Source organism: Gallus gallus, chromosome 2 (assembly GCF_016699485.2).
Source record: "Gallus gallus isolate bGalGal1 chromosome 2, bGalGal1.mat.broiler.GRCg7b, whole genome shotgun sequence".
In the NCBI taxonomy this organism is placed as follows: Eukaryota; Metazoa; Chordata; class Aves; order Galliformes; family Phasianidae; genus Gallus; species Gallus gallus.
In genome coordinates this window covers 136,966,142-136,990,229 of record NC_052533.1, presented here as the reverse complement: position 1 = coordinate 136,990,229, position 24,088 = coordinate 136,966,142, and the positions used below count along the sequence as shown (strand labels likewise).

Below are 24,088 nucleotides of genomic sequence, written 5' to 3'. Positions count from 1 at the left end.
AGACTGTTTATGCAGGCAACTCAGTCTGGCCTCCATGCTTTTTGTTATAAGGTGATACATCCCCACATCCTAAGGGGACGTCTTAGTTTCAGTTGGGATCGCAGAATCACAGAATTGATGGAATTGTTTTCTTCGGAGTGTCTGGTACGATGCTGTGTTTTGGTTCTAGGAGAATCCTTTTCTCTTAGTAAATAGTTTTAGCTCAGCCCACAAGTTCTACTTTGTTTTTCTCGATTCTCTCCCCCATCCCGCTGGGAAGCTTTGGGGGGGAGTGAGTGAATGACTGCGTGGTGCTCAGCCACCTGCAGGGTTAAACCAGAAAACAAGCGGAACAGAAGGCACTTCTGGACATCATCTAATCCAACCTCCTGCTCAAAACAAGTTTAACTTTGAAGTTAGATAGGGCTGTTCTGGGTCTTGCCAAGTTTTGAAAACTTCCAAGAATTAAAATGCCTTTCAAGTTCCCAGTACATCTTCACGACCTCTGCAGCAACTGCCTGCACTCCGTAGCCAGCACCGAGAGGCTGTGCCCCAGAGTTCCTCAGGAGCACGCCAAGGGTGTGTTGGCATTGCATTGTGATACTCACCAACCTGAGCAAGCTTCACAGTCTCGTCTTGATCTTGACGGTCGTTCAACACTGCGGTGGGAGTATTGCACTTAATGGTAGGGTCTGAGTGCCCTCCATACAGAGAGGGAAGCTCAAGTGTTTCATACTTGTGTTGTGAAAAGTGCGGCTGCATGATCAGTGTTGGATCAGGCCAGAGGATAACATCCTGAATAAATTCTGGAAAGTCAGCTGTGCTTGCAGGCATGGATAAAAAGTTGTATACATGTCACCATTATGGAGGAGTCTGTCAGTGGGGACCAGGTGAATTTTAGCTTTCGTTCACCTTGAACTGTGTAATTCACCTTACAGTAAAGTTGATATATGACACTGAAAGCCACGTTAAGAATACGTATCTAAAATGTCAGCTCCAAAGTCAGGTTTTTGACTTCCAAGTGGAGAAGCAAAGCACGTGACAAAATAAATAAAAGACTTAACTGTGTGCTGCACTCTTTGATCTTATCATAAAGTGATAGCTGAGGTGCTGTAGGAGCCTTTGAGGAGGGTGTGGGGTGGGACACAGGTGGGGCTGGGGCATGCAGAAGGGGTAGTGAGTGAGTGCGGGTGAGCAAAAGCCCACAGGGCCTAAGTGGCTCTGAAGAGTAGTTGCAGCCTTGATGGTATGCCTTAAAGTCTTCATCTCAACAAGTGCTGGACTAGGTTTGTGCAGTAGGCTCTCTTTTTTCAAGTGACACTCCGAGTACGTGCTTATTCCCATTCATAGAATACTGGCTCCTACAAGCACAGGGTTTGTGCTTTTATGTACAAATAGTTTGGGATCTTTTACAAATTACTTAAATCCAGGATCTGTATTCTGGTGTATTCAAGTCTGTGCATGGAGTATGTAGCAGTGCATGTTAGTGTCTCCTGGTGAGTCCATTCCGAGTCCTTGTTTTTGGTTTCTTACGATCTTTGATATGAGAATTTCTGACTTGTTTCTGCTTTGAGGCTGCTTTTCTTCTTTATTCCTTGAATTCTGGGGAAACATTCAACTGGTTCAAGAGCGACATGAGCAGAAAGTGAAGGAGGAAGCAAGAGATAGAGGAGAGGCAGTCTCTGTGTACAAACCACATTATCTTTTTCTGAACAGCTCTGTGCCTCAGGGATTTGACATAGGAATCAAAGTTTGGCAAGGATCTAGCCCTGAGGTCTGAGAAAAGTGTTCTGCTGTTTTCAGAGAGAGAGGGGGGAGAAAAAGGGAGAAAAAGAAAAGAATTTGGCAGAATTGTGAGCCGTAATGTACCACTACCTTTTTGCATCCAAGGTAAAATGTACAGGATGTTTTGTCACTTGCTCTTGATAGTACTTTTATGCCTGTCGTGCGCATTTGCAGGCTTTTTAGACCACCTGTATTAAGTGGGTTCCCCTCCTCTGTGTAGGTTGGTACACTGGCATGCAGCACTGTGGCCCTTGAGCTACTGCTGCCTTTCCTTCCGCCAGTGCCGCTGGCCTGGTGTCAGGTGGAGAAGCGCTGGGAGCCAGCAAGCCCTGAGATCTCGTCCCACTTGTTTAAGGGTAGAGAGCTCCCAGGCCTGTTAATTGCCGTTGAGATTTCATTTCACTACAGCAAAGGGAAAATAATAATGAAAGCAAATAGCAGCTGATCTGAAATCCGGTTTCCAGTGTGATGAGGGCATGCACAGTTAGTTTCAGTTGGTGGAGGAGGGGGAGAGGAGAGGGAAACAATCTGTGCTGAGCTGTGTCACCTCTAAAGGCGCGGGGGTTCCTGTATAGCAACGAGATGATGAGAGAATGAGTCGGGCTATCTAGCAAAGGAGACCATCTGTAGGGCTGCTGCGTTCCTCCCCAAAAAAGCTGGAAGGTGCCTGGGGACACGAGCTCCAGGAAGTGAAAGGAAGGTCTTGTACTTCCAGCACTAGGCTGGGGCCTGGGAAAGCTAAGGTCTCTAGAAATTTTTCAGCTGAAGGAAAAAAAACAAATGCACATTTGAGTTGATAGGAACATTTTGTGAAATGGTGTCTGTGCCAGATTGCTTCATTTTAAAGAAGGAAACCCCAGGAGAACAAAACCTTTTGTTTTGATGTTTTAAGGAGAAACTTTTTCATAAACAATTTCTGAAGTGAATCAATTTTAACTGTTATGGTTTTTAAAAGCTAACCTGAAGCAAACATTTTGGGGGTTGAGTTAAATGTTTAATCAACCCAAGATGCATTCTCCAATCTTCTCAGGTCAGTAATGTTATTTCCTCTTCCTTTCCGTTTTCAGTGTAACAGCACGGCAAGCAAAACAAAACAGCCGTAACTATGCAGAAAAATCAGTCTCTAACTCTGCTCCCGTTTTGTTGGATATGACAAACATTTATATCAGCGATCTCAGCCAGGTCTGATACTTTTAAGAATGATCCTGCAGAGATGGTAAAAGCACCGAGTGCTCACAATTTGAATTAAATACCGTAGGGGGCTAAAAATCAAGACCTGCCTATGCATTGAGCTGCCAAAATGAGTGAGTAACAGAAAATACTTGCTTATTTACGACTTGCTTATTTACGTGCCTGAGGAGCAGAGACAGGAGCCGTGTATGTTAAAGATGCTGCTTCACCAGTACACCCGTGATTGTTGAGTACCTGTCAGATTTGATCAGTAGCTCCCACGTGATCAGACCTAAAAACTGGCTATGGTTTTGTGTGTCAAAAGCAGTAGGACAAATTGTGCTCACTGTAGAGGTATTCGGGAAGTATTCTGTAACAGAGAAAGATAACGTAGGTCATTTAATGATCCCTTCTAGCCTAAAATTCTGATGTTTACTGTGATGGATCATGCTCATTATACTTTAAAACCAATGGGGATTGGAGTTAACCATGAAGATTGTCGTACATTCTCTGGCAGGCTCCTTCTAGTCTCCAGCGGGCTTCACGTTCACTTCCCATTTCTCAGCCCCAGCACAGGTCTGGTTTTGGCTTATTAGAAGGTGTATGTGGGCAGAAGTACAGCAACTTTTGGTACGTGCCTGCGGGAGCCATTGCAAACTAATGCAGCAAGGACTTCAGGCTTGCCCCTGTATTGTAGCACACCTGAAGTCCTACTGCTATCAGTCTGATAGGTTTTGCTCCCATGTTGATGTGGAACATGTTTTAAAACTGGAATGGAATGCAAATATTGTAGGGTTTACATTGAAATTTGGTTTTATTTTAGAGTAATAAGCAGTAATACCTTCTAAACTTTGCAGGTATTGAACAACTGAAGAAACTGGCTCCGTAAAACGTCATCTTTCACCTTCCTCACTGAAAGGCAGTGTAGTGGCAGCCCCATCAGAGCAGATTATGGCTAGAATGAGCTCTGTGCAGAATAGTTCTTGGCTTGGATACAGCGACTCAGACAGAATGGTGATAGTTAAGAGTGGGCTAAACAAAGGATTGACAGTTCCATATTGTTGTGGATTAACCAGCAGCTATACAGAGAAGACAAAACACAGCTTTCTGTGCTGACAAATAGGCAATTTATACTGTAGGTGATTTTAAAAGTTAGAAGCAATTATCATTCCTCAGTCTTCTCCAAAGCCACCCTATTTGTGCACATTCTTCCAATTGCATTATTTGAGTTTGTCTCTATGTTGTTTTGTGTCATACAGCAAGTAGGGAAAATGACTTCATAAAGCATACAACCTGAACACGTATGCAGCGTGTTTTGCAACCTCATTGTGCTGCATCAGCTTCTCTTATTTAGAGGTTGGAAGGAAGGGATGGGTAATAATTTTGTCCTGGAAACGGGTTCTTTTACTTCTTTTTCTGTTGTTTTCAACCATGTGTTTTCCTTCTCAAACTCTTATCAAAGAGGCAACAGGTTTCTGCCTGCATTTAGAAAATACTTACATAAATCTCTATCCAGATCTGCTACAGAGACAACGTCTAAGTGTTGAATTTCACTCTGGAGAATAAGTCTGTCCTAGTAAAATTATTAATGAATTGGGGTTAGTATCTGTTTGCATTCTATTTCTGAAGAGCTGTGTCCTGAGCAATTGGCAGCTCAAAGATAAAATAAAAGTTCCTGGACCTTCAAAAATGTGTGCCTGCACTCACTTTACTTTTTTGTTTGTATCTGGGAAAACAGTTTCATGGCCTGGTTTTGCTAGGAATGTCAGTTGTATGTAATTTTACCCCAGATTTTGAAAAAGGTGTTGCAGTGGTGTTTGTCTTGAGAGATGAAGCACAACTAATTGGAAGTTTTCCTATAAATTCTTCCACTGAAGAATCATAGAATGGTTTGGATTGGAAGGGACATTAAAGACCATCTAGTTGCAGCCCTCCACTGTGGATCTTTCAGACCAGGCTGCCCAGGTGTCCATCCAACCAGGTCTGGAATGCCTCCAGGGATGGGGCACCTGCAGCTTCTCTGGACAGCCTATGCCAGTGCCTCACCACCTTTGAAGTAAACTGTTTCTTCCTTACGTCTAATCTAAATCTGCCTTCTTTTAGTTTTAAACCATTACCCCTTATTGTCACAAATGCCCTTGTAAAATGCCTTTCACCACCTCTGGGGGTACAACTGGCTTTCTGGGCTGCAAGCACACATTGGCAGTTCATGTTCATTTTTTTCATCTACCAAAACACCCAAGGCTGCTCTCAATCCATTCATCCCTCAGTTGTGTGCTGTTTGGGATTGTTCTAATTCAGGTGTATTTCTTTGCTCTTGGCCTTGTTTAACCTTAGATTCACAAGAGCTCATCTTTCAAGCTTGTCCAGTTCCCTGTGGATGGCATCCCTTCCTTCTGTCCTGTCAGCTCTACCGCTTAGCTTGTATCATCTGCAGACTTGCTGATAGTGCATTTGATCCCACTGTGTATGTCATTAATAAAGATATTCAACAGTACTGGTCCCAGGATGGACCCCTGAGGACCACCACTCATCAGAGATCTCCACTTGGATATTGAGTCATTGACTGCAGCTCTCTGGATAAAGCCAGCCTGCCAAAGATGCTGCTTTTGGCATGTTGTGCGTACTTGAAATACTTCATGACAAAGCAAATTGCACAACACTATTTCAACATAGAGAAATAAAAATACAGTCCAAACAGGAACAGAATACCTTAAAAATATTTTCCCATGTATTCAATCCTGAAGTATTTAAGGGGCAAGCCAAAGTATCCTCTGGACCACTAATGATGGTCTTCAAGAATTTGTGAAGGCTGAGGGTTGGTCTTCGTGGACATGAAGCAAGCAAACGTAATGGCCAATGTGAAATGAGAGAATGAGGCATGAGCAGAGGAGGAGAACATGCAGAGAATTACACATCAATTAACGAAATATTTGTTCTAAGAAATATATAGGACAAATTTACTAAAGAAAAAAAAGCTGTCTGTAAGCACCTAGAGAGCGAGAGATTTTTTTCTTCGAAGGGAAAAAAAAAAGGTGAATTTCTCAAAAACAAGTTACACACACCAAGCCAATTAATTTACTTTCATTCCCTATTAAGGGAACAGGATGTCACAAACCCTGCCAAACACAAAATACATGACAGGATTGCACTTGGTGTTCTTGTAAGCAGTACAAAAGGGATGTTTTAGAGGAACTTAAGCACAAAGGTGATGCATAATTGCTTTGATTTTCTACGCCAGTATGAGTTTTCATAATTACCTGATAAAGTGAAAGAACACAGCAAGCAGTGTGCTACAGATGAAGTAATCCCATTGGTAACCAGTGCAAGGGAGTGGAGGTTTCTGTACAGTTTGTAGAGGACAGAAGGCTGGGAAAGGTTGCAAGCATCTGGCTTTGTGGAGATTTTAGCGAATGCTGTTGGAGCTCTTCACAGCTCTTATTTACACAGGATTTTAAGATCACCGTGTGCTGTGGGAAAAAGAAAAGGAGGGGGGGGGGGGGGAAGTGAGTATCATAGAACAGTTTGGGTTGGAAGGGACCTCTAAGATCACGTAGTTCCAACCCTCTGCTATAGGCAGGGACACCTCCCTCTAGACCAGGTTGCTCAGAGCCCCATCCACCCTGACCTTGAATGCCTCCATGGAGGGGAGAAGAGTATAGGAACAGTTTCCTGCTCAGTAAACAGCAGAGGAATGGGATAATCTGTGCACGATGAGCAAAACCAAACCATGGCAAAAAACGGACATGTTACAGAGATTAAACTATGAAGGCACAGATGATCCAATTTGACTTGTAGGCTTATAGGCACCATGAATGTTGTTTGCAAAAGGAGGGAACAGGGAAGACACACTTATTGATTTGTTGGACAGGGTTTGTGTTTTATGTATGATCTCAGGCTTTATCTAGGCATGCTGCAGTGTTGTATGTGAGGTCAAACGTTGCTTTCACTTGTGCTCTGGGCCAGCCCAGTGTGACCCTCAGCAAGCCCCTGTGCCTGTGCAGGCAGCCCCATACCGATGGATCCTGTGTTCTCCTTTCTGGATGGGTGCTGCAAGGCATCTTAGTTACCTTCAACCAGCTTTACTGGCTGCTAAATAGCTTTTGAAAATTGGTATTTCTGGTATTTCTGAAATTGTACTCAAGATGGCCGAAGGATTAGGTAATACCACCCAGCTCTTCTCCAAGAGAATTGCTCAGCATTCAGTTTTGGCTGTTGTCTGCCTTTTGTGACAAGCCCTCTGGCCCCACACAGAAGTGGCACAGTTAATGGTGTTCTACCTCTCATCCCTCAGGACATGGAGACAAATGGATCCATTTGGCTTTGCTTCCTGGTTTTCTCGCTGCAGAGATAAATGAGGTGGCCTGTGATACATACACTTTGTATATACATTAAAATAAATACTTTTTTGCACCTCTGTGCTGTTTTCCAGAGTGCTGGCATTAGTTTGTGGAAGAAGAGTGTCTTTCAAGTCTGGTGCTATGAAATAATTATGATCCTGAAATGATGATTACCTAAGATTTATCTGTCTGCACTGTCAGTGTCCTTAATGCTGTGTAACCATACCCTTGGCATAAGGAGCCTGTTGTGTTAGGCTGTGCACAGAAGTAGTACAGATAGATTTGGAGGATCACTTACAAACATTTGGGGAGGATTTTTGCAGAAAAGTATGGTGGTGTGCACAGCCTCAAAAACAGAGCTTACAGAGCAGCACTGTGTGATAGCTGTGGATGAACACTAATGTCTTTGGCCTTAAGAAACAATGTGAAGTTAAGAACAGCCTCTGCTGTCCACGTAATCAAAATGAAAGATTGTGTTTGGAGTGGAAATGGTATTTTTTCCCCTTCTCACTTCTTTACTCTTCCTTTTGCACTGCTCTTCTTTTTCTTCTAAGATTTTGTCATAACCAAAGCTGACTTTCTGTTTTTAACCTGTTACATGCTGTTACCTTTATTAATCTTCTGAAACAGCTGCTTCCTCTTGCACAGAATCTTCCTCTTGCACTTGAGCATGCCAATGGTTTGGGAAGTAGGTGATGTTGTGCTATCTAAAAATTCATGAATCTATGGGATTTCTGGCATGAAAAATCAGCGTCTCATTTTATTTTAAGAAGGAAACTATTACAGAGTTTATAACCCTTTTCAGTAGTTTGTGCATCATTTCCAATAGACTAGTTGTGGTCCCCATGGGATAAAAGCGCACTCCGCTCTGGGTGATTTAAGAACATATTTATTCTCTGAATTTATGTAGTCCTCAAATTTAATTTGTACTTCTGTAGTTTTTTCTTAGAAATGAAGTAGGAAGTCTGAATAGAAAATACATAATTTTCTTTGGCTTCTGCCTATTGTGTCACTCTTTAATGCCTTTTCTCTAGTGAAGTTTGCGTGATCAGTTTTGTCTCCATTAATGCATGGAACTATGAAAACAATGTAGTCTATTGCCACATGCTAACAATTTATTGGTCTGGGATTGGCCTTCAGTTGGAGAATGACATCTAGGGAGCTAGGAATTGGGGATTATCATCCCTGTCTGTTGGAGTGCCTTGAGAAGGCGTTGTTTTGTCTGTTTTCAAACGTGGGAGAAATGACCCAGAGCATGCATATACATACCTACATAATGCATTAGAAAAAAATGCTAAACATGCCTTTTCTAGGAGCCTTCATACCCTTGGGCATAGCAGGCAAGACCATCATGGAGATGTCATGCTGGGGATGAGTTTGTGATGGGAAGGACTTGAGCTTCCATTGCAGCTGAGAGAGAATGTCGTAGCCTAGATAAAGCAGTCCATGAGTAAGACTGCCAAAATGATGTAGGGAAACAGAAGATTACATATTCTATGCCATTCTCTGTCTTATGCCTTTTATTGCATTCATTGCATAAATTTCAGCTGATAAGTGAGTTGGAATTTGCCTTTCTTATTCTAGCTTTGAGGATCAATCTCTTCTTGGAATGGGTCTGCTAGTTTCAGGGGTGAACAGTGGCAGATTAAACACTGAACGGTTGAATTAAATCATGCTATGTATCAAAATAGAAGATACTCTTTAAATTGAACTAATTATACTGTCTCTTCTTTGCTACAGGTGGTGGATGTGGACTTTAAAACAGTCTCAACATTTCATCCTCAACTGTCTCTTTTTAATCTGATTGCACTACAAAAGAAAAGCTGCTAATGGGATAAATGTTGAGACGTTACAAGAACTGACTTGAAGTACCAAAAGCCATTATTATTAATCAAGAAGAGCTTGAAGCTAAGTCTGTATCTGACCAGTCAGTATCACTTTCACCTAACAGGCATGGCAAGTAAACGAAAATCAACAACACCGTGCATGGTCTTAGCCAACGAGCAAGATCCAGATCTAGAGATGGTATCAGACTTGGAGGAAGGGCCACCTGTAATCACGCCGGCAGATAATAATCCTGCAGCAGAGAGCATAGCAAGCGAAGAGGATGTCCACGAGAATGTGGATTCAGACAATCAGAAAAATACAAATAAAGTAGAAGGTGGTTATGAGTGTAAATACTGTACTTTTCAGACTCCAGATCTCAATATGTTTACTTTTCATGTGGATTCAGAACATCCCAATGTAGTGTTAAATTCATCCTATGTTTGTGTAGAATGCAATTTTCTTACCAAAAGATACGATGCTCTCTCAGAACATAATTTGAAGTACCACCCTGGAGAGGAGAATTTTAAGTTGACCATGGTGAAACGTAATAATCAGACAATCTTTGAACAAACAGTAAATGATCTCACTTTTGATGGGAGTTTTGTTAGAGAAGAAAATGCTGAACAGGCTGACCCTTCTGAGGCCCCCTCCGCGGGGATCTCCATTAGCAAAACTCCTATTATGAAAATGATGAAAAACAAAACCGAGACTAAACGCATCGCTGTTTTCCACAATGTAGTTGATGACATTCCTGGTGAAGAGAAGGGAAAGGAAAATGAGCCAAGCTCTGAAGAAGTAGTAGAAAACCCACCACCGGCAGTTTCTGAGTCCAAAGCGAGCCATTCGGTTGTTTGCAGTGCAGCCGATGTAGGTAGTACGGTTGTGACCCCAGTGATTCAGCCTGGAGTGGCACAGGTTATAACAGCTGTTACAGCTCCACAGAACTCAAACCTGATCCCCAAAGTCCTGATACCTGTAAACAGCATTCCAACCTATAATACTGCTTTGGACAACAATCCTCTTTTGCTCAACACCTATAACAAATTCCCATATCCAACCATGTCGGAGATCACTGTTCTTTCCACTCAAGCTAAGTACACAGAGGAACAGATTAAAATCTGGTTTTCTGCACAACGTCTGAAACATGGTGTGAGCTGGACACCAGAGGAAGTGGAGGAAGCAAGGAGGAAGCAATTTAACGGCACAGTGCATACTGTGCCACAGACAATTACCGTTATTCCAGCACACATTTCCGCTGCCAGCAGTGGTTTACCTTCAATTTTACAGACATGCCAAATAGTTGGTCAGCCAGGACTTGTTCTCACTCAAGTCGCAGGTACAAATACGTTACCAGTAACAGCCCCAATAGCTTTGACTGTAGCAGGAGTCCCAAACCAAACCCAGTTACAGAAGAGTCAGATTCACACTGCTCAGCCTATTGCAGAAACCAAACAAGTCGCTGCCGTTCCAGCCCCTCAGCCTATCAAAAATGAAACTGCACTAATGAATCCCGATACCTTTGGCATGCGAGCAAAAAAAACAAAGGAGCAACTGGCAGAATTAAAGGTCAGCTACCTTAAAAATCAGTTTCCTCAGGATTCCGAAATTAGTAGACTTATGAAAATAACAGGCCTGACAAAGGGAGAGATCAAAAAGTGGTTCAGCGATACACGCTACAATCAGAGAAACTCAAAGAATAACCATGGGATTCATCTCAACAGTGACTCATGTGCCACCATCATTATTGATTCAAGTGACGAAATGAATGAGTCCCCAACAGGAGTTGTTCCACAGAACAAGTCGTCCTGGAGTGCATTTCCTGACTTCACCCCACAGAAGTTCAAAGAGAAGACTGCTGAGCAGTTGCAAGTCCTCCAAGCAAGCTTTCTTAATAATCCTATCCTTACTGATGAAGAGATGAACAGGTTAAGAGCCCAAACCAAACTTACCAGGAGAGAGATTGATGCCTGGTTTACAGAAAGAAGGAAATCTAATGTCTTAAAGGAGGAGGGGACTGAGATGAATGAGAGCAATGCCAGCAGCTCAAAAGAAGAAGCTGGAGAAACATCTGCGGGAGATGGAGCAGCAGGGTCAAAATCAGGGGGCTCTGGTTCAAGCAAAATAGGCAAAAAATCACCAGAGCAGTTGCACATGCTTAAAAGTTCCTTTGTCCGTACTCAGTGGCCATCTCCACAAGAATACAACAAGCTGGCAGAAGAAACGGGGCTCCCAAGATCAGAAATTGTGAGTTGGTTTGGAGATACTCGCTATGCCTGGAAAAATGGGGGATTGAAGTGGTATTATTATTACCAGAGTGCCAATGCAAACAGTCTGAATGGCCAAGGCTTTGCAAGGAGGAGAGGGAGAGGAAGACCAAAGGGACGGGGAAGAGGGAGGCCTCGAGGGAGGCCTCGGGGAAGCAAGAGGTTAAATTGCTGGGACCGAGGTGTGTCTGTCATAAAATTCAAAACTGGAACAGCAATCCTGAAGGACTACTATATGAAGCACAAATTCCTTAATGAGCAAGACCTTGATGAACTTGTAGCTAAATCTCACATGGGGTATGAGCAGGTCAGAGAGTGGTTTGCAGAAAGGCAAAGAAGATTAGAACTCGGAATAGAGCTATTTGAGGAGAATGAGGAGGAAGATGAAATGCTGGAAGAACAGGAAGATGAAGAGGAAACGGATGATAGTGATACTTGGGAACCCCCACGACATGTTAAGCGTAAACTTTCAAAATCAGATTGATGTGCGGTTTGGAATCTGGGAGCCAAAAACCTGTGAATTAGGTTTGATGTTATGGTGAAGAGCCAAACAATTTTTCACGGCCTTCAGCTTCAGCAAGCACCTGCTTAGCATCTTCGTTGCATCTGAGGGAACGTGGGCAAGATGCTGTCTGTGCAGGCAACAGATACTTGCTTCCTTGCTACCAGAGATGGACGTCCTCGGGCCTAGCTGAGCATGTGGGGTTATAAATCAGCGCCAGTTCAGCTCCTTCTCTTCCACGTGACCAGTGGGAAGGTTCATCATTCACATGACTGCTTCTCAATATTTAATTGCCTTATGTTGTTTAATTCCAAAAAACAAACAAACCACAGACACATTTTTTGTTGTTGTAGGAGAACATTACCTGCTCGCAAAGGAGGAAAATGCAAAAACCTAAGATGTCTTTTTGCAAACATCACTTCACCTGAAAGGTTTCAAGGCCTGGGTTTATTTCTTAAGGAAAGAATTCAAAAGAGAAGGGGAAAAGTGTGACAAAGGAATCAATGAACATAGGGGTGAGGATTGCTTGGTTTAAGAAAATGAGGTGATATTGGCACCTTTTGCGTATCTTCAGAGTGTTTTGGGTTTACAGAACTTGTGTTGAAATGTTTCTTACTGATAATTATGAGCTAACTGAATGAGTTTACTGCTAGAAAATGCTTTTTGTTCAATTTAATCAGTGTATCTTACATCAATTTAATTTAAATGCCTGGCAGACTTGATGCAGTTGATAGTAACATTCATTTTTAGCTTGTGCATTCTTTACTTTTTTGGAAAATGGTTAGAAACTATGTGTATTTCTAACAAACATGAATCATTTCTTGAAATCTTACACTGTATTTTAAGGTAAACATGAGGTGGAAACTGCCTAAAAGTCATTCAGCATTGCTTAGGGTTTTGTATGAATACACAGATACAGAGATGAAAAGTGTCTTCAGGTGCTAGCAAGAAAGGTTTTCAAGTATGCGGTGGCAGTGACCTGCTTTTTAATTTTCAAACAAAATGAAGTTATATGCCTTTTAGGTGCTTAAAAATGATAAACAAACCAGTGTTTAACTGTTTGTTAGCGATAGCCCAATTGAATGTTTTGCGTGCAAGTTTAACCTAAAATTCATCCTACTGAATTGAGCTCACCGATACGCTGGCTGTTCTTAGGGCTGCTGGGTGAACACTTATTTGTAGAGATGGTTTCATCTACCTGAACTGAACTCCAGAAGTAGTCTAATCTGATAGGGAACATCTGCATCTTGAGTAAGTGCTCATATGTGTATATAAAATGGCTTTTTATATATATATAAAAAGCCATTCAGTCTCAAGGTAATGAAATGGTAGCATAACCAACTAAAAAATAATGGGCCAAATTAATGAAAGCTAGGTTATGCAGATATCTGACAGAGAAAACTGGTCCTCCAAGAAGAGTTGTTTGTGTTCTGGCTACTATCAGTCTGTATTTTTTAGGGATGAGTTATATTTAGACGTCGAAAATGGATGATGAGTTGGTGCTGCTGTCACCAGCAGTCTGCTCTACATGGGCACTAACAGGAACTATCTTAGCAATCTCCCTTTATACCTCTGCCAACATCTTCTCTGAGGCATTTGCATCTGTTGACTTACAAGAGAGATTAGCGTGGAGAAAATGTGTCCTAATACTTCCACATCTCCAATAATTACTCTTTCTTCCTTACTGTGATAACTGACTGTCCAGAGACCAAGGAAATGCTTTCCGTGATGATTTTCCGAAGCAGAGGAGTTCATGTTAGATCTGTTTTTCATGTCAGATTGTGAGTGAAGCCTGGGTGAAAAAAAGAAAGGGAATAATGTCTGACAAAAAAGAAAAAAAAGTGTTGCTAACCTACCTGACTCACCTTCCTCCCTGGACATGTGTAGCTGCCTTTCTGCTCTCTGATTGAATGGGCTGCCTGAATTGCAAGATGATGTTCTGCTTGAAAGCCTTTTTCTGACCTTCTGAGATTGCTAGAAATACTGATGTGTGTGACACGGTTTTGGTTATCAAACTGTTTCCTGGCATCCAAGACTCAGGTCAGTGAAACCAAGGCACAAAGCAGCCAGCAGTGTGATGCCTTTATCTCTTGATGCTTATCACTGTGAGGACAAGCCTAGAATCCCTCAGCTTGACTTTAGGGTGGGAGAGAAGCAGAACTCTGTTGGCAGTCTTTCTCTGAAGTGCAGTGACTCTGAGTGCAAGATGGTGTAAGAGAGATCAGGATCTGGGCTTTCCAGTATGAACTGCTTGCTACAGGTGACTGGGAAGTAGGGAAAGAGATGCTGTTTTTAAATTTATGAAAAAAATAAGGCAAATCCTTAAACTGCTTGGGAATATGCCTTTAGCAAGCAAAATCTGGAATTGCCTTAAATCTAAGGAGAAGCCAGAATTAATTTTCTTTCCCTCCAGAAAGACCCAAGAAACCTGTCTAAACATCTCCATTTTTGTTAGCAGAGTCTTAATGTAGGTTATTGCAACATTGAACCTTCTTTAGAAAATGGGAAAAATAAGGACCCAAGTTAATTGTATGATTAAACTGGGAAATTTTCCATTCTGGCAGTGTTCTGTTCAATAACACTCAACTATAATGGTAGGCCTTAGCACATCTGATCTGAAAAACACAGGAAGAGGAAATGCGTTGTTTATCTGACTAAATATAGTTGGATTGGATGTCTTCTTTCCATAAAATGGTCAGAGAGGATGGCTGATATATATTGGTGTGGATTTTCAAGTGCTATAAACAATATAGTTCCTTGTATTCCAGTAGTTTTAACAGTATTTGCAGCCCATTGAGATCCCATTGCGGAATACAAATCTGAATTAAACGAGCTTTGGGTTGGATAATGAGAGATGCAGGGTACTCATATTTCCTCTAGACTAGATGCACATTGTAAGCCTTTCAGTTGTGCTAAGGGTGAGAAGAATCTGGGTGAGTTCAGACCTGAAAATATCAGTTGAATGCACTTACTATTACTTATAATCTGTTTTGTTTTAAAAGAAGAATCCATTAATTACCAGTTTATTTCATGTTTACAGCATGTATGTATTTGCACTGTGTACTGTGGGAGAGAGGGAAACACCTTCCAGAGGCCTCCTGCATCAGAAATGACAAGAAAAGCACTGGAAAGAGCTGTCAGCGTGCTGGTGGCTGACAGGCCGAACTGCTTTGTCTGTAACTTGTGGTCGTGGCTGGTTGGAGCTCAAAACTGCTGGTAACTGTGGTTAGTCCAGATTCATCTCATCTCATATTAGGCTGCTGTGCTCCTTACCATGGTGCCCAAGGCACACTGCATAGTCTGAGAGAAACAGAAATTGTTGAGGGGATACAGCACATTCTCATTCTCTCCCTGGATTGACATGAGCGTCAGTTCCTCTGGAGCTAAAGTTGAGCTTTCTGTTTCATCTGCTGTCTCTGCCAAGAGTACCTGATGTTATGAGGCTAGTTAATGCTGTCTCTGGAATACAGTTAACTGAGGGTGAAGGTAATCCTTTGCTAGAATTGAGAGGGAGAAGGGCTAAAAGCAAGCAAGCAGCGTCACAACTGGTGAGCCATCCACTGTCCCTCACCACGGTGCTTCATAGCATGTTCTCTTGCTTCTGAGTACACTGGAGAGCACGGTTCTAAGTACTGCTGGCTTCCCAGTGTCACCCTCTTAATAACCCCAAGATCGGTGTGAGTTATAAAAAGAAAGTCCGTTACTCCCCCTTGCTTTGAATGAACTAGGGGAGTGCTTGTGTGGTGTGCAAAGAAGGGAAAATGCAGAATCTTGAAGAGACTGCCTGCTGCTTGCCCTGCAGAATTTGCTTACCTAGAACCCGATGAGCAAAAGAAATGTTACTCTTGCTGTTCTGACAGAACAAGCGTTGCAGTCTCTCGTGTTTAGCATGTAGAAATCTCTGCTTTGATTGGAAAGCAAAAGAAAGATATCTAGCACCTCGTGATTAGAATGTACCGGATTATCTCTAATACACCTTAGTAAATTAGGCCACTCCATTTTTCAGCTTTGTCCAGTAATGATTTTAAAACATTTCTTTTTTCCCCACAGCATTACATGCAGTATTGTTTCTGTCTGTAACTGTGAAGGAAACTCATGCAGAATCCACACATGGCATGAAATAATTTTTCTAATGCATGACTTGCTGACTGTGGGCAAAAGCCTATTTTCTTCCTGCTCACCGAGGAACCGAAGCAGGCAAATACACTCCCTTCTCCTCTGCAGAGCAGAGAAAGGATTTCTGAAGCCCATGCAAAGTGATTCACAGCGAGATGCAGTCCTAAAGGCCAGAAAGCCCCAGCATGCAGACATTCTCCTCCTCCTTCTCTATTTTCCTCTGAAATGAGAGCACAGCAGTAACTCTGACAACTGGTCTCTGGCTGCTGAGTAATAAGCTGTAGTTTAAGGTCAGGAGTATTTTCCCTTTTGCACTTAATGGAGTACTGTGTATTCGAATTGGATCTCAGTGTTTGCTTTTGTAGATACGGTGGTCCCGATTTGCATCCTCCACCACTTCCTCCTCTCTGTCTATATTCATATCTCCCAAGGAGAGAAGATAATTGTTAAGATTCTGTAATGTTAAATATCTCTGCCCTTACCTAAATACACACACATGTAGAGCGCAATGAAATATAGTTACTTTCTTTAATTTATTATTTATTGGAAGATAATTTTGCCTGCATTTCGTAGTAATGAAAATATAGTATTGATGAAAGAACAGTAAAACTGTTGAGAGGTATTCACAGTGCCTGGGATGATCGTATAAATTACAGATGGGAAGGGCTCAGTTCCGTGCCCTGAGCAGTGCTGCGTTATGCTTGCATTCTCCATCAGGCTTTTGATATCCCAGGGCTGAGTACGTGTGGTATGTGGCATGACACAAACTTGTTGGGTCAAGTGACTTAAGGTTTGTGATGTATTAAAATTAGGTAGGAAATGAAAGCTGTAGCAGAAGGTGAACATTTCAATAACTGTACGTGCTCAGTAGCTTGAATTTCTGTATTGTTATTTCACCGTTGAAAAGGGAGGTATTGAAGCACAGGCGGGTTGTAGACGGTATTTTCAAGTTTAGCAGTCTGAGCTTTTGGGTTTTTTTCCTTCTGCGGTGAAGAGCATCTGCATTTTTTCAGTGGATACTCATTTGAAAAATGACTTAATGCAGCATTTAAAATGTTGAATGGTAACTGAGGATTCCACGGCACTTTTCATGAATTAAGGTGGAATTCATCTGATTGTATGTTGATGTCTGCATTTGAGCAAGACACTGCAGTAGCTGACCAGTACAGCTAACGAGTGCATGTCAGCAGCTCATCCTAACCGCCTGCAGTCTATCAGACGAGCTGCACCCTGAACTCCACTGACTGTTACAAGTGGCTTGCAGACACTGGAGTTAGGGCCATCTGAAGTTAGGTGAGATGAAGCCTCACCTTGGAGCGTGCTGGCTGGCTGGCAGCACTAGGCGTTGTGTCCCATTAGGCTTTCCTTGTGGTTAGCCATGGTACTGTCCTCCACTCCCCACCTGGCACTCACTGGGAGGTGTGAGGCCTTGGTTTGGTTTGGTTTTGGTTTTGATAGTTATTCTAGAGCAGGTGGCACTACAGTGGTGGATAAAGTAACTGATCCTTGGTTATAGAACTGTGGCATAAATATGGTTTGGGGGTTTCTAAAGTTTTTTAGAGAGAGTGTTACTATATGAACACTGGATTGTGCGTATCTTAAAATGTGTTAAGACAAGTAAGATTTGTGTCCCCATTGATTAAAGCATTTCCTTACACTTATTCAGCACTAGATATCTATCATGAAACTTATGTAAAGAATCTGCCAGAATGATGGAAGATTCAAGTTGTCTTCATTGGTGATACAAAACAACCCACCACAAGAGCTCCACTCCGATTCTAAAGTGTTCCCCATGCCTCCAGTTCCAGCTTACAGAAGCGTTTCTAATTCTGCTTAGTTGGTTATCTGCATGTATGCTTACAGTTTGTACAGAAATGCACTAAAAATGAGTTGCCCGACCCGGGAAGGCTTTATATTGTATAGAAAATGTGGCACTAGGTACTGCTCTTCATGTGCACAGGAGAGTTAACAGGTGTCGATCTCGTTTACAGAAATGATGGAGCTTTGCAATTTTCTATAATACATTGCAATATATTTAAATGTCCTGTTTGACATGTGAAATGAAATTAAGTTAATGCATTGTTATGTATTTGAGTATGAGGAAGACGATTCACTAACAACCAGCAAGGTTTTTAGAAGGTGTCCAGTATGTAGCAGTCTGTGTGATCTGTCTGGTGTATGTGAAGTTGTTAAAGGAAGCAACACTATTATTATCGTTTAGAATTAAGAGTTTTTTACGAGTGATGCAATAGCTTACAGTGTCTTTCCTTTGTAGCTGCCCAATGTGGTGAAGGGGAAGCAATTCTTGAAAAAGTCCAAGATAACTGGTTAACTGTGAATGGGCCTAATCTTTCGTGCAACCAAGAAACTATTTGGACACACACACAGGACTTGAATACTCAAAAGGATTGGAACTTAGTGTTGTGCCAAAGTTAAACTACTGCAGTTGGCAGAAGTTCTGCACTGTAAATAGAAGACTGATTAAAAGACAGCTTGTAAAAGAGAAAAAAAGATCAAATTTTAATACACTACGTTTTTATTCTGATACGTGCCGGAAACATTCTGTTTTAGACCTTTTTTGAAGAGGCTTCAGTGACCACTAGATTTTGTCCTCTTATATTTTGTTTGGCCTAATACTATATGTTCTAGTAAGATGGGCTTTACTGCCTGTGTTCTTTGATACGTGATTAAGCTTATAGCTTTGAGTGACCAAACATTTTACAGAGTAAAAGTTCTTAGAAACAGTATAATGTAACTGATATTTCTGTGTCTTATTTATCAGGCTCTGCACAAACTTGGGAAGTTGTGCTGGACTTGTACAACTTACACGTGGGAACGCAGCATACTGCTTGGTATTACAGACCTAAGCCTTCGAGGCAGTACGGATCTTGTCTTTGGATTTATTTTTGTTATTCTTTTGAGGCAAAGAGATGAACGGATGCTGCTGTAAAATATTTGTAATATTGCCATTATTGCTTTCTGTAGCAATTACTGCTTTTGTTTCAACAGATAAAGAAAATAAATCAGAGATAGATAGAAAAATCCCAACAGAAGCTGGTAGAAGAAAGGATCACGTGGGAACTTCTGAAAATAAACTTTGTACCAAAAAATTTGAAAACAGAAAGAATGGAATAAATGTCTCCTTACTGACTGCGTGCTTTTTTAAAGGACGTGCGGAAACCGGCAGCCGCGATCGCATGGAAACGTCACCATCTCCTTAAGGCGTCTTTTTCCCCGTCCACAAACCCAAGTGTCAGCGATGCCTCAGGTGCGTTCGGTGTGGAGAGGTGTCCTGGCTGAGGAGCCGGCACGAGGTCAGCCTCACGCAAGTCAATGCAGCAGCATGGTGCTGGCTGTTCGTCCCATCAGCAGGCCGGGGCTGAGCACAGCGTTTTGCTCTGTGCTCTCATTGAAAGTACCTGGTGCTGGAGGAGCAGGGGAGAGCAGCAACCACTTCACCTCCCTGCTGAATGTCCGCTGGACGTCACGCTTGGTGACTTCAGGGCTGGTGTAAGACGTGTGTTTTCCTCCAAGGAGGCTGGGTCTGAGCGCGTTCTGTTGAATGCTGCATCCCGCTGGTTGTCGGCAGGGCGAGTCGCTGGCAGCGCTACCTTGGAGGCAGCAGTGCTGCTTTCCCTTAGCCGGATGCGCTGCGTCCGCTGCGTGGTGCCCTTCTTGAGGCCCAGCTGGAGAGGAGCTGGCACCATGCCCTCTGCCCAGCCCCTGTGTGAGAATAAGGTGAAGTCGACAGAGCCGTTCTTGTGCTGTAGTGTGAGTCAATCCCGACAAATCGCAGCCCTGGCTGAAGCGGTGACCTGTGCACAGGGCTGGAGGCGAGCGCTGGCCGTTGGGACAGCTTGGTGCTGGACCGAATAGTTCATTCAGTTCAGCGAAAAAGTCAGGAGGGAAGATAAAAAACAAATGTTTGTTCTAGATTCCGTCAGCTAAAGAGAGTTATGAAAAGCTTTGGGCTGTACTTCTTTAAACAGTTACCTTTTTGTTTACTGTGTTGTCAGTGACTCCAAAACAGCGCAGCTCAGTCCCTATTTTGACAGGAGACCAGCTGGCCCTGTGGCTTGTTTCTTCTCTCCCAGCCTTCTCTTCCCAGCCCCTTCCATCTTCCAGTTGTTCTCATAACAATACTGTCAACTGCTATTTTTAATAATTTGAATACCACTTTGTGCAATGCTTTGGTTTTCTCTCTGCACCAGAAAGTCCCTTCTGGAGTGATGTTAAATTGCTCCCTGTGGAGTTTGCTTTGCTTTGAAACGCTGCTGCTGGTGGTCTTCAGGCTGTTTGACTGTGTTTTCCAACATTTTTGGTTGTTAAATGACTTGTTGCACTTCGAATATGCATGTTTCTACTGCAGTAATGTTGAACTATTGGCATTGTGGCTGTGTTTTCTTTTATCACAGACAATATATCTGTCTGGTAGAAGAAAAAAAGATAGGAAAAGGGAGATAAACTGGTTGGCTTATCTGGTTGGTTTGGGTGAAAATCAAGGTTGGTGTTGGCAGTAATTCTCTGAGTGATTTTTGGTTTTCCTAAATGAAAACCAAACAGGAGAAAACATAATTGCAGCAAAGAACGTCTTAAGGGACTAATGTGAAAGAAGCCCTACAAAATAACCTCTAACAGTGGCACACTCTGAATCAAAAGAGACGCTGCAAATATTAATGCAGTTGTTAACTGCTCTCAGACCTTCAGTTCCTTCCCAGCAGTGCCCAATGCCTCCAGGTGAAGTCCATCTGCGAGGGTTCCTGTGCACGCACAGAGCACAGGGACAGAGGCTCACTGACGCCACGTGAGGGAAATGCCTGGGCATTTTTTTTAGCACCACCACAAAGGCAGAAACTGCACCACAGGTATATGTTGTGTGGCATTCTTCGCCCCAAATCCATTTCACTTCCAATGATTTGAGGAAGGACGTAATGATGGGCAAAGACCATTCTCGATTTCTGCATTTTGTTTGCATGTGTTCATTTAGCAGTGCTTTCCCTCCACTTTGCCTCGTGCTTTCTGCAGACATCAATACTTGGACAAGGCAAGCGTGAAGCCATACGAGCTAAATTTAATAGCAGTTTCCACTTGGTGCTTTCCAGCTGTGCAGAAGCAGCATGGTAAACAAGGCACTGAAGAATCAAGAAAAGTCAGACAGGCTGTTTCCATGTGGGGGTAGTTACCTCTCCGTATGGAAAGGAGACAGGGACTGGAGAAGCCCACAGGTCACTCGAGAGCAATCCTGAAGCCCTGGGTCTGTGTCTTTGATGTAGCTTTTTCTTCTTTTTCTTTTTTCCCCCTTGTTCTCTGAACTGTTTCTCAGTTCCTGCAGGACAGCAATGCTGTGGGATGTCAGCTTAGTTTAATGGATGCTGTACAACAGAGGTGCGCAGCAGCCAGATGCAGATGCTTCAGTGACGTCGTGGAGGAGATGCCGCCCAGTACTGTTCAGTCCTGCCCAGTTCCAAGGACTTCGTAGCTGTAAAGTTTTAACACACGGCCTGGTTTAATCACGAGTAGCAATTAAGCAACGAGCATAACTGTTGCCAGGGGAAGTTAATGAGTTTTCAGAGACGAACTGATAAAACTGAAAAGAAAAAAAAAATGCACAGAAGGAGGCGCACACATCTCTCTGCAAGTCTGGGGTTAGGTTCAGTTAGAGCAGCAGGTCGGTGATGCCTTCGTGATGGCTTCTGTGTCAAGTTTGTATCCGCTGACTGTCCGGTCCAGCTTTAATGCTTGCCACAGGTGGCTGAGCAAAGTGGTCCATCCATGTGACTCCTGTCAGTTCAGGAAGCGTGCAGAGCTGCAAGAGAGGATCACTGCTTGAAGACTCTCCCAGGCATCTGATCACCTACTTTCTTTCCAAGAATCTTCATTCCTCTTTTCAGCAGCATTCTGGTCCAACCCAAGGGCGTGCTCGTTCTGCTCAGCATTCGTCTTACAAGACATAAAATAGTTGCAAAGCCCATTAATAGATGAACACATCTGTGCTTAGCGCACCCTTTTGGCAATAACAACCTTACTGGGTTTTGTGAGACCCGAGGGGGAAGGATTATGGCCTAGTTAATATGGCTTACCAGCAGTTTGAAAGGCTGTGCTGTTAGAAGGTAGACGCAAATGAACTGTCTTTGGGGAATGTACTCTCTCTTATCTGTCTTAAGGGAAATCTTCTGGCTTTTGTCACCAAGCAATTCTTATTTTTTTATTTATTTCTGTGATGCACAGCCCTTCATCTCCCCATTGATTTTTGTCCCGTCTTTGTAGACCTGTGAGCTGGCTGGATGACTTAGCAGAAGAGGAATTTCATGGCCCACTGGCCTGTATGCTCCTTCTCACAGTGCTCTGGTTCCAGTATCCTGTCCTCCCCTTTCAGACAGTGAGGGTAGGGTGCTGGAGCACTTTTTAGGGTGAGGAACCATTTCAGCTCCCTTACTTGCCTTTCTTTAGTGCTCACTTTACCTTTGTCAAGGACAGATCTACACTTAGAAGCTTTGTCACATTTGGCTGGTTTCTCAACCAACTTGAGATAGATGGAAGTTCATCCTGTTTCTACCAGCACTTTGAAGATATGCTGAGTTTGAGACAAGTATCATTTTTCTCTAATTTTGGTTGGTGGCATCTGGGAGCTTTGGCTCAGGGGTCAGACTTCCACCGCCCTCGATGTGACCGCTTACTGCTTGAGAACGATTGCTCTCGAGGCCTGCAGTTGTATCTCATACTATTGTAGTAACATTTGCTAGTGTTCATCTAAGCTCACCAGAGCTTTAACTGCAGTTTTGCTTGTTGAATCACTTTTTCTTGTCTCTGTTAGTTTGTACCAGAGATAGTCTTGGTATGCCCTTAGCCATGAAACGTTGTTTGTGTTACCCTCCTGTGCCAGTCATGGACAATATCCCCTTATGTTTGGCACCACACGAAGAGGATGAAAGATGGTTTCTGCTGTAGAGATCTTGCAATTTCAATAAAAGGCAAGAGACAATAAGTGCAGGGAGAAAAGGACACATCAAGACAATGTCAGCAAATAAAGAGCTTCTCTTCATGAACATGTTTAGAGAAGAGCCAGTGTTACGACTGTCAAAAAAGAAAACTAATCTTTCCCCCAAGGTATGAATATTTCACAATGTCTGGAAGAACCCACTTGATGACTCAGGAACCGCCCATCCTTTGAGGAACGCTGCCTGTGGGCCTGACTGCTCTCTTCACTGCAGGCAGCACGGTTGCTTTGAGGAGAGAATGAGTCTCTTGCTCCCTTCCAAGGGCAGCTCCTTTCCAGTATGCTTTATTAAAACTATAAACGATGTCAGAGCTGCATTATTCCTTAGCCGACGTGTGTGGGTAGTGCCTACCAAAACAGGGCCCTCATTACCAGCCAGGGTTTCTCGTTTCCACTGTGTGTGCTTGATGGTCTCTTGAAACCTCTGTGGTGTGTGTTCTCCTCCTGGAACAAGAGTGTCCAGGCTGTGGCAAAGACCCACACAGCCTATCACAATACAAACAGTAACATCAGAAATTAAATAAGCACCAGTGGGGGGAATTCTTTTGAATTAATTTTGCCTCAGAGTAGACGGGGCTGAAGAAAGGTTGTCAGGATTCAAACAAGCTCTGTCTGCCACGCTGTGTTTTCTTTTCCTGGCTGGAAGGCTCAGGCCCTATGGCAGCAGAATGAATTCCTTCCTGTCCTTTGAGATGCCTTTACTGTCCAGGCTTCCTCTGGGCTCACCCTAATGGCAACGTGAAGCACACAGGCTTGCCACTTTGGTTCTGTTGGTCTGGTTTTCATACGCGGAGCTGGTGCTTTAGGCTAGCAGTGCAGCATGACCTCAGCTGCCTTTAGGAAGATTCATCTCTGGCTTCTTCCTATCCCTGAAGCTGCCTACACACAGCAGCTGCAGCAGTGCGGGCTCCCATAGGGCTCGTGTATCTCCGAGCCCCCTCAAAGCTGCTTCTTCCAGAACTGTTGTTTTCTGCTGCATGAAGCCAAGGCTAACAGCACCATGGCAAACCATGCCACGCAAGCTCAGGCAAACAGCTTTACTTAAGTAGAGTGGGAATTTGTATTCTGGCAGCTAATACTGATGACCTGGGGCTTGCAGGAGAAATTG

At 43.1% G+C, this 24,088-nt stretch overlaps 1 protein-coding gene across 16 annotated transcripts in view; it reads left to right on the top strand.

Annotated features, from left to right (window-relative positions):
- C2H8ORF76 (chromosome 2 open reading frame, human C8orf76) overlaps positions 1–19,134 on the top strand; it is a 28,305-nt gene extending 9,171 nt beyond the window's left edge. For 6 of the 16 annotated variants that reach the window (XM_040695954.2, XM_040695953.2, XM_046938266.1 and 3 more), the window contains one exon: positions 9,015–19,134. In XM_040695954.2, coding sequence (XP_040551888.1) covers positions 9,228–11,849 — 2,622 coding nt within the window. In that variant the 5' untranslated portion in view covers positions 9,015–9,227 and the 3' untranslated portion in view covers positions 11,850–19,134. Of the gene's footprint in view, positions 1–2,236; positions 3,069–9,014 lie in introns of those variants that run through there. The other 10 variants (XR_005857652.2, XR_003074053.3, XR_003074054.3 and 7 more) reach the window with 10 other exon arrangements.
- The last annotated feature ends 4,954 nt before the right edge of the window (positions 19,135–24,088 follow it).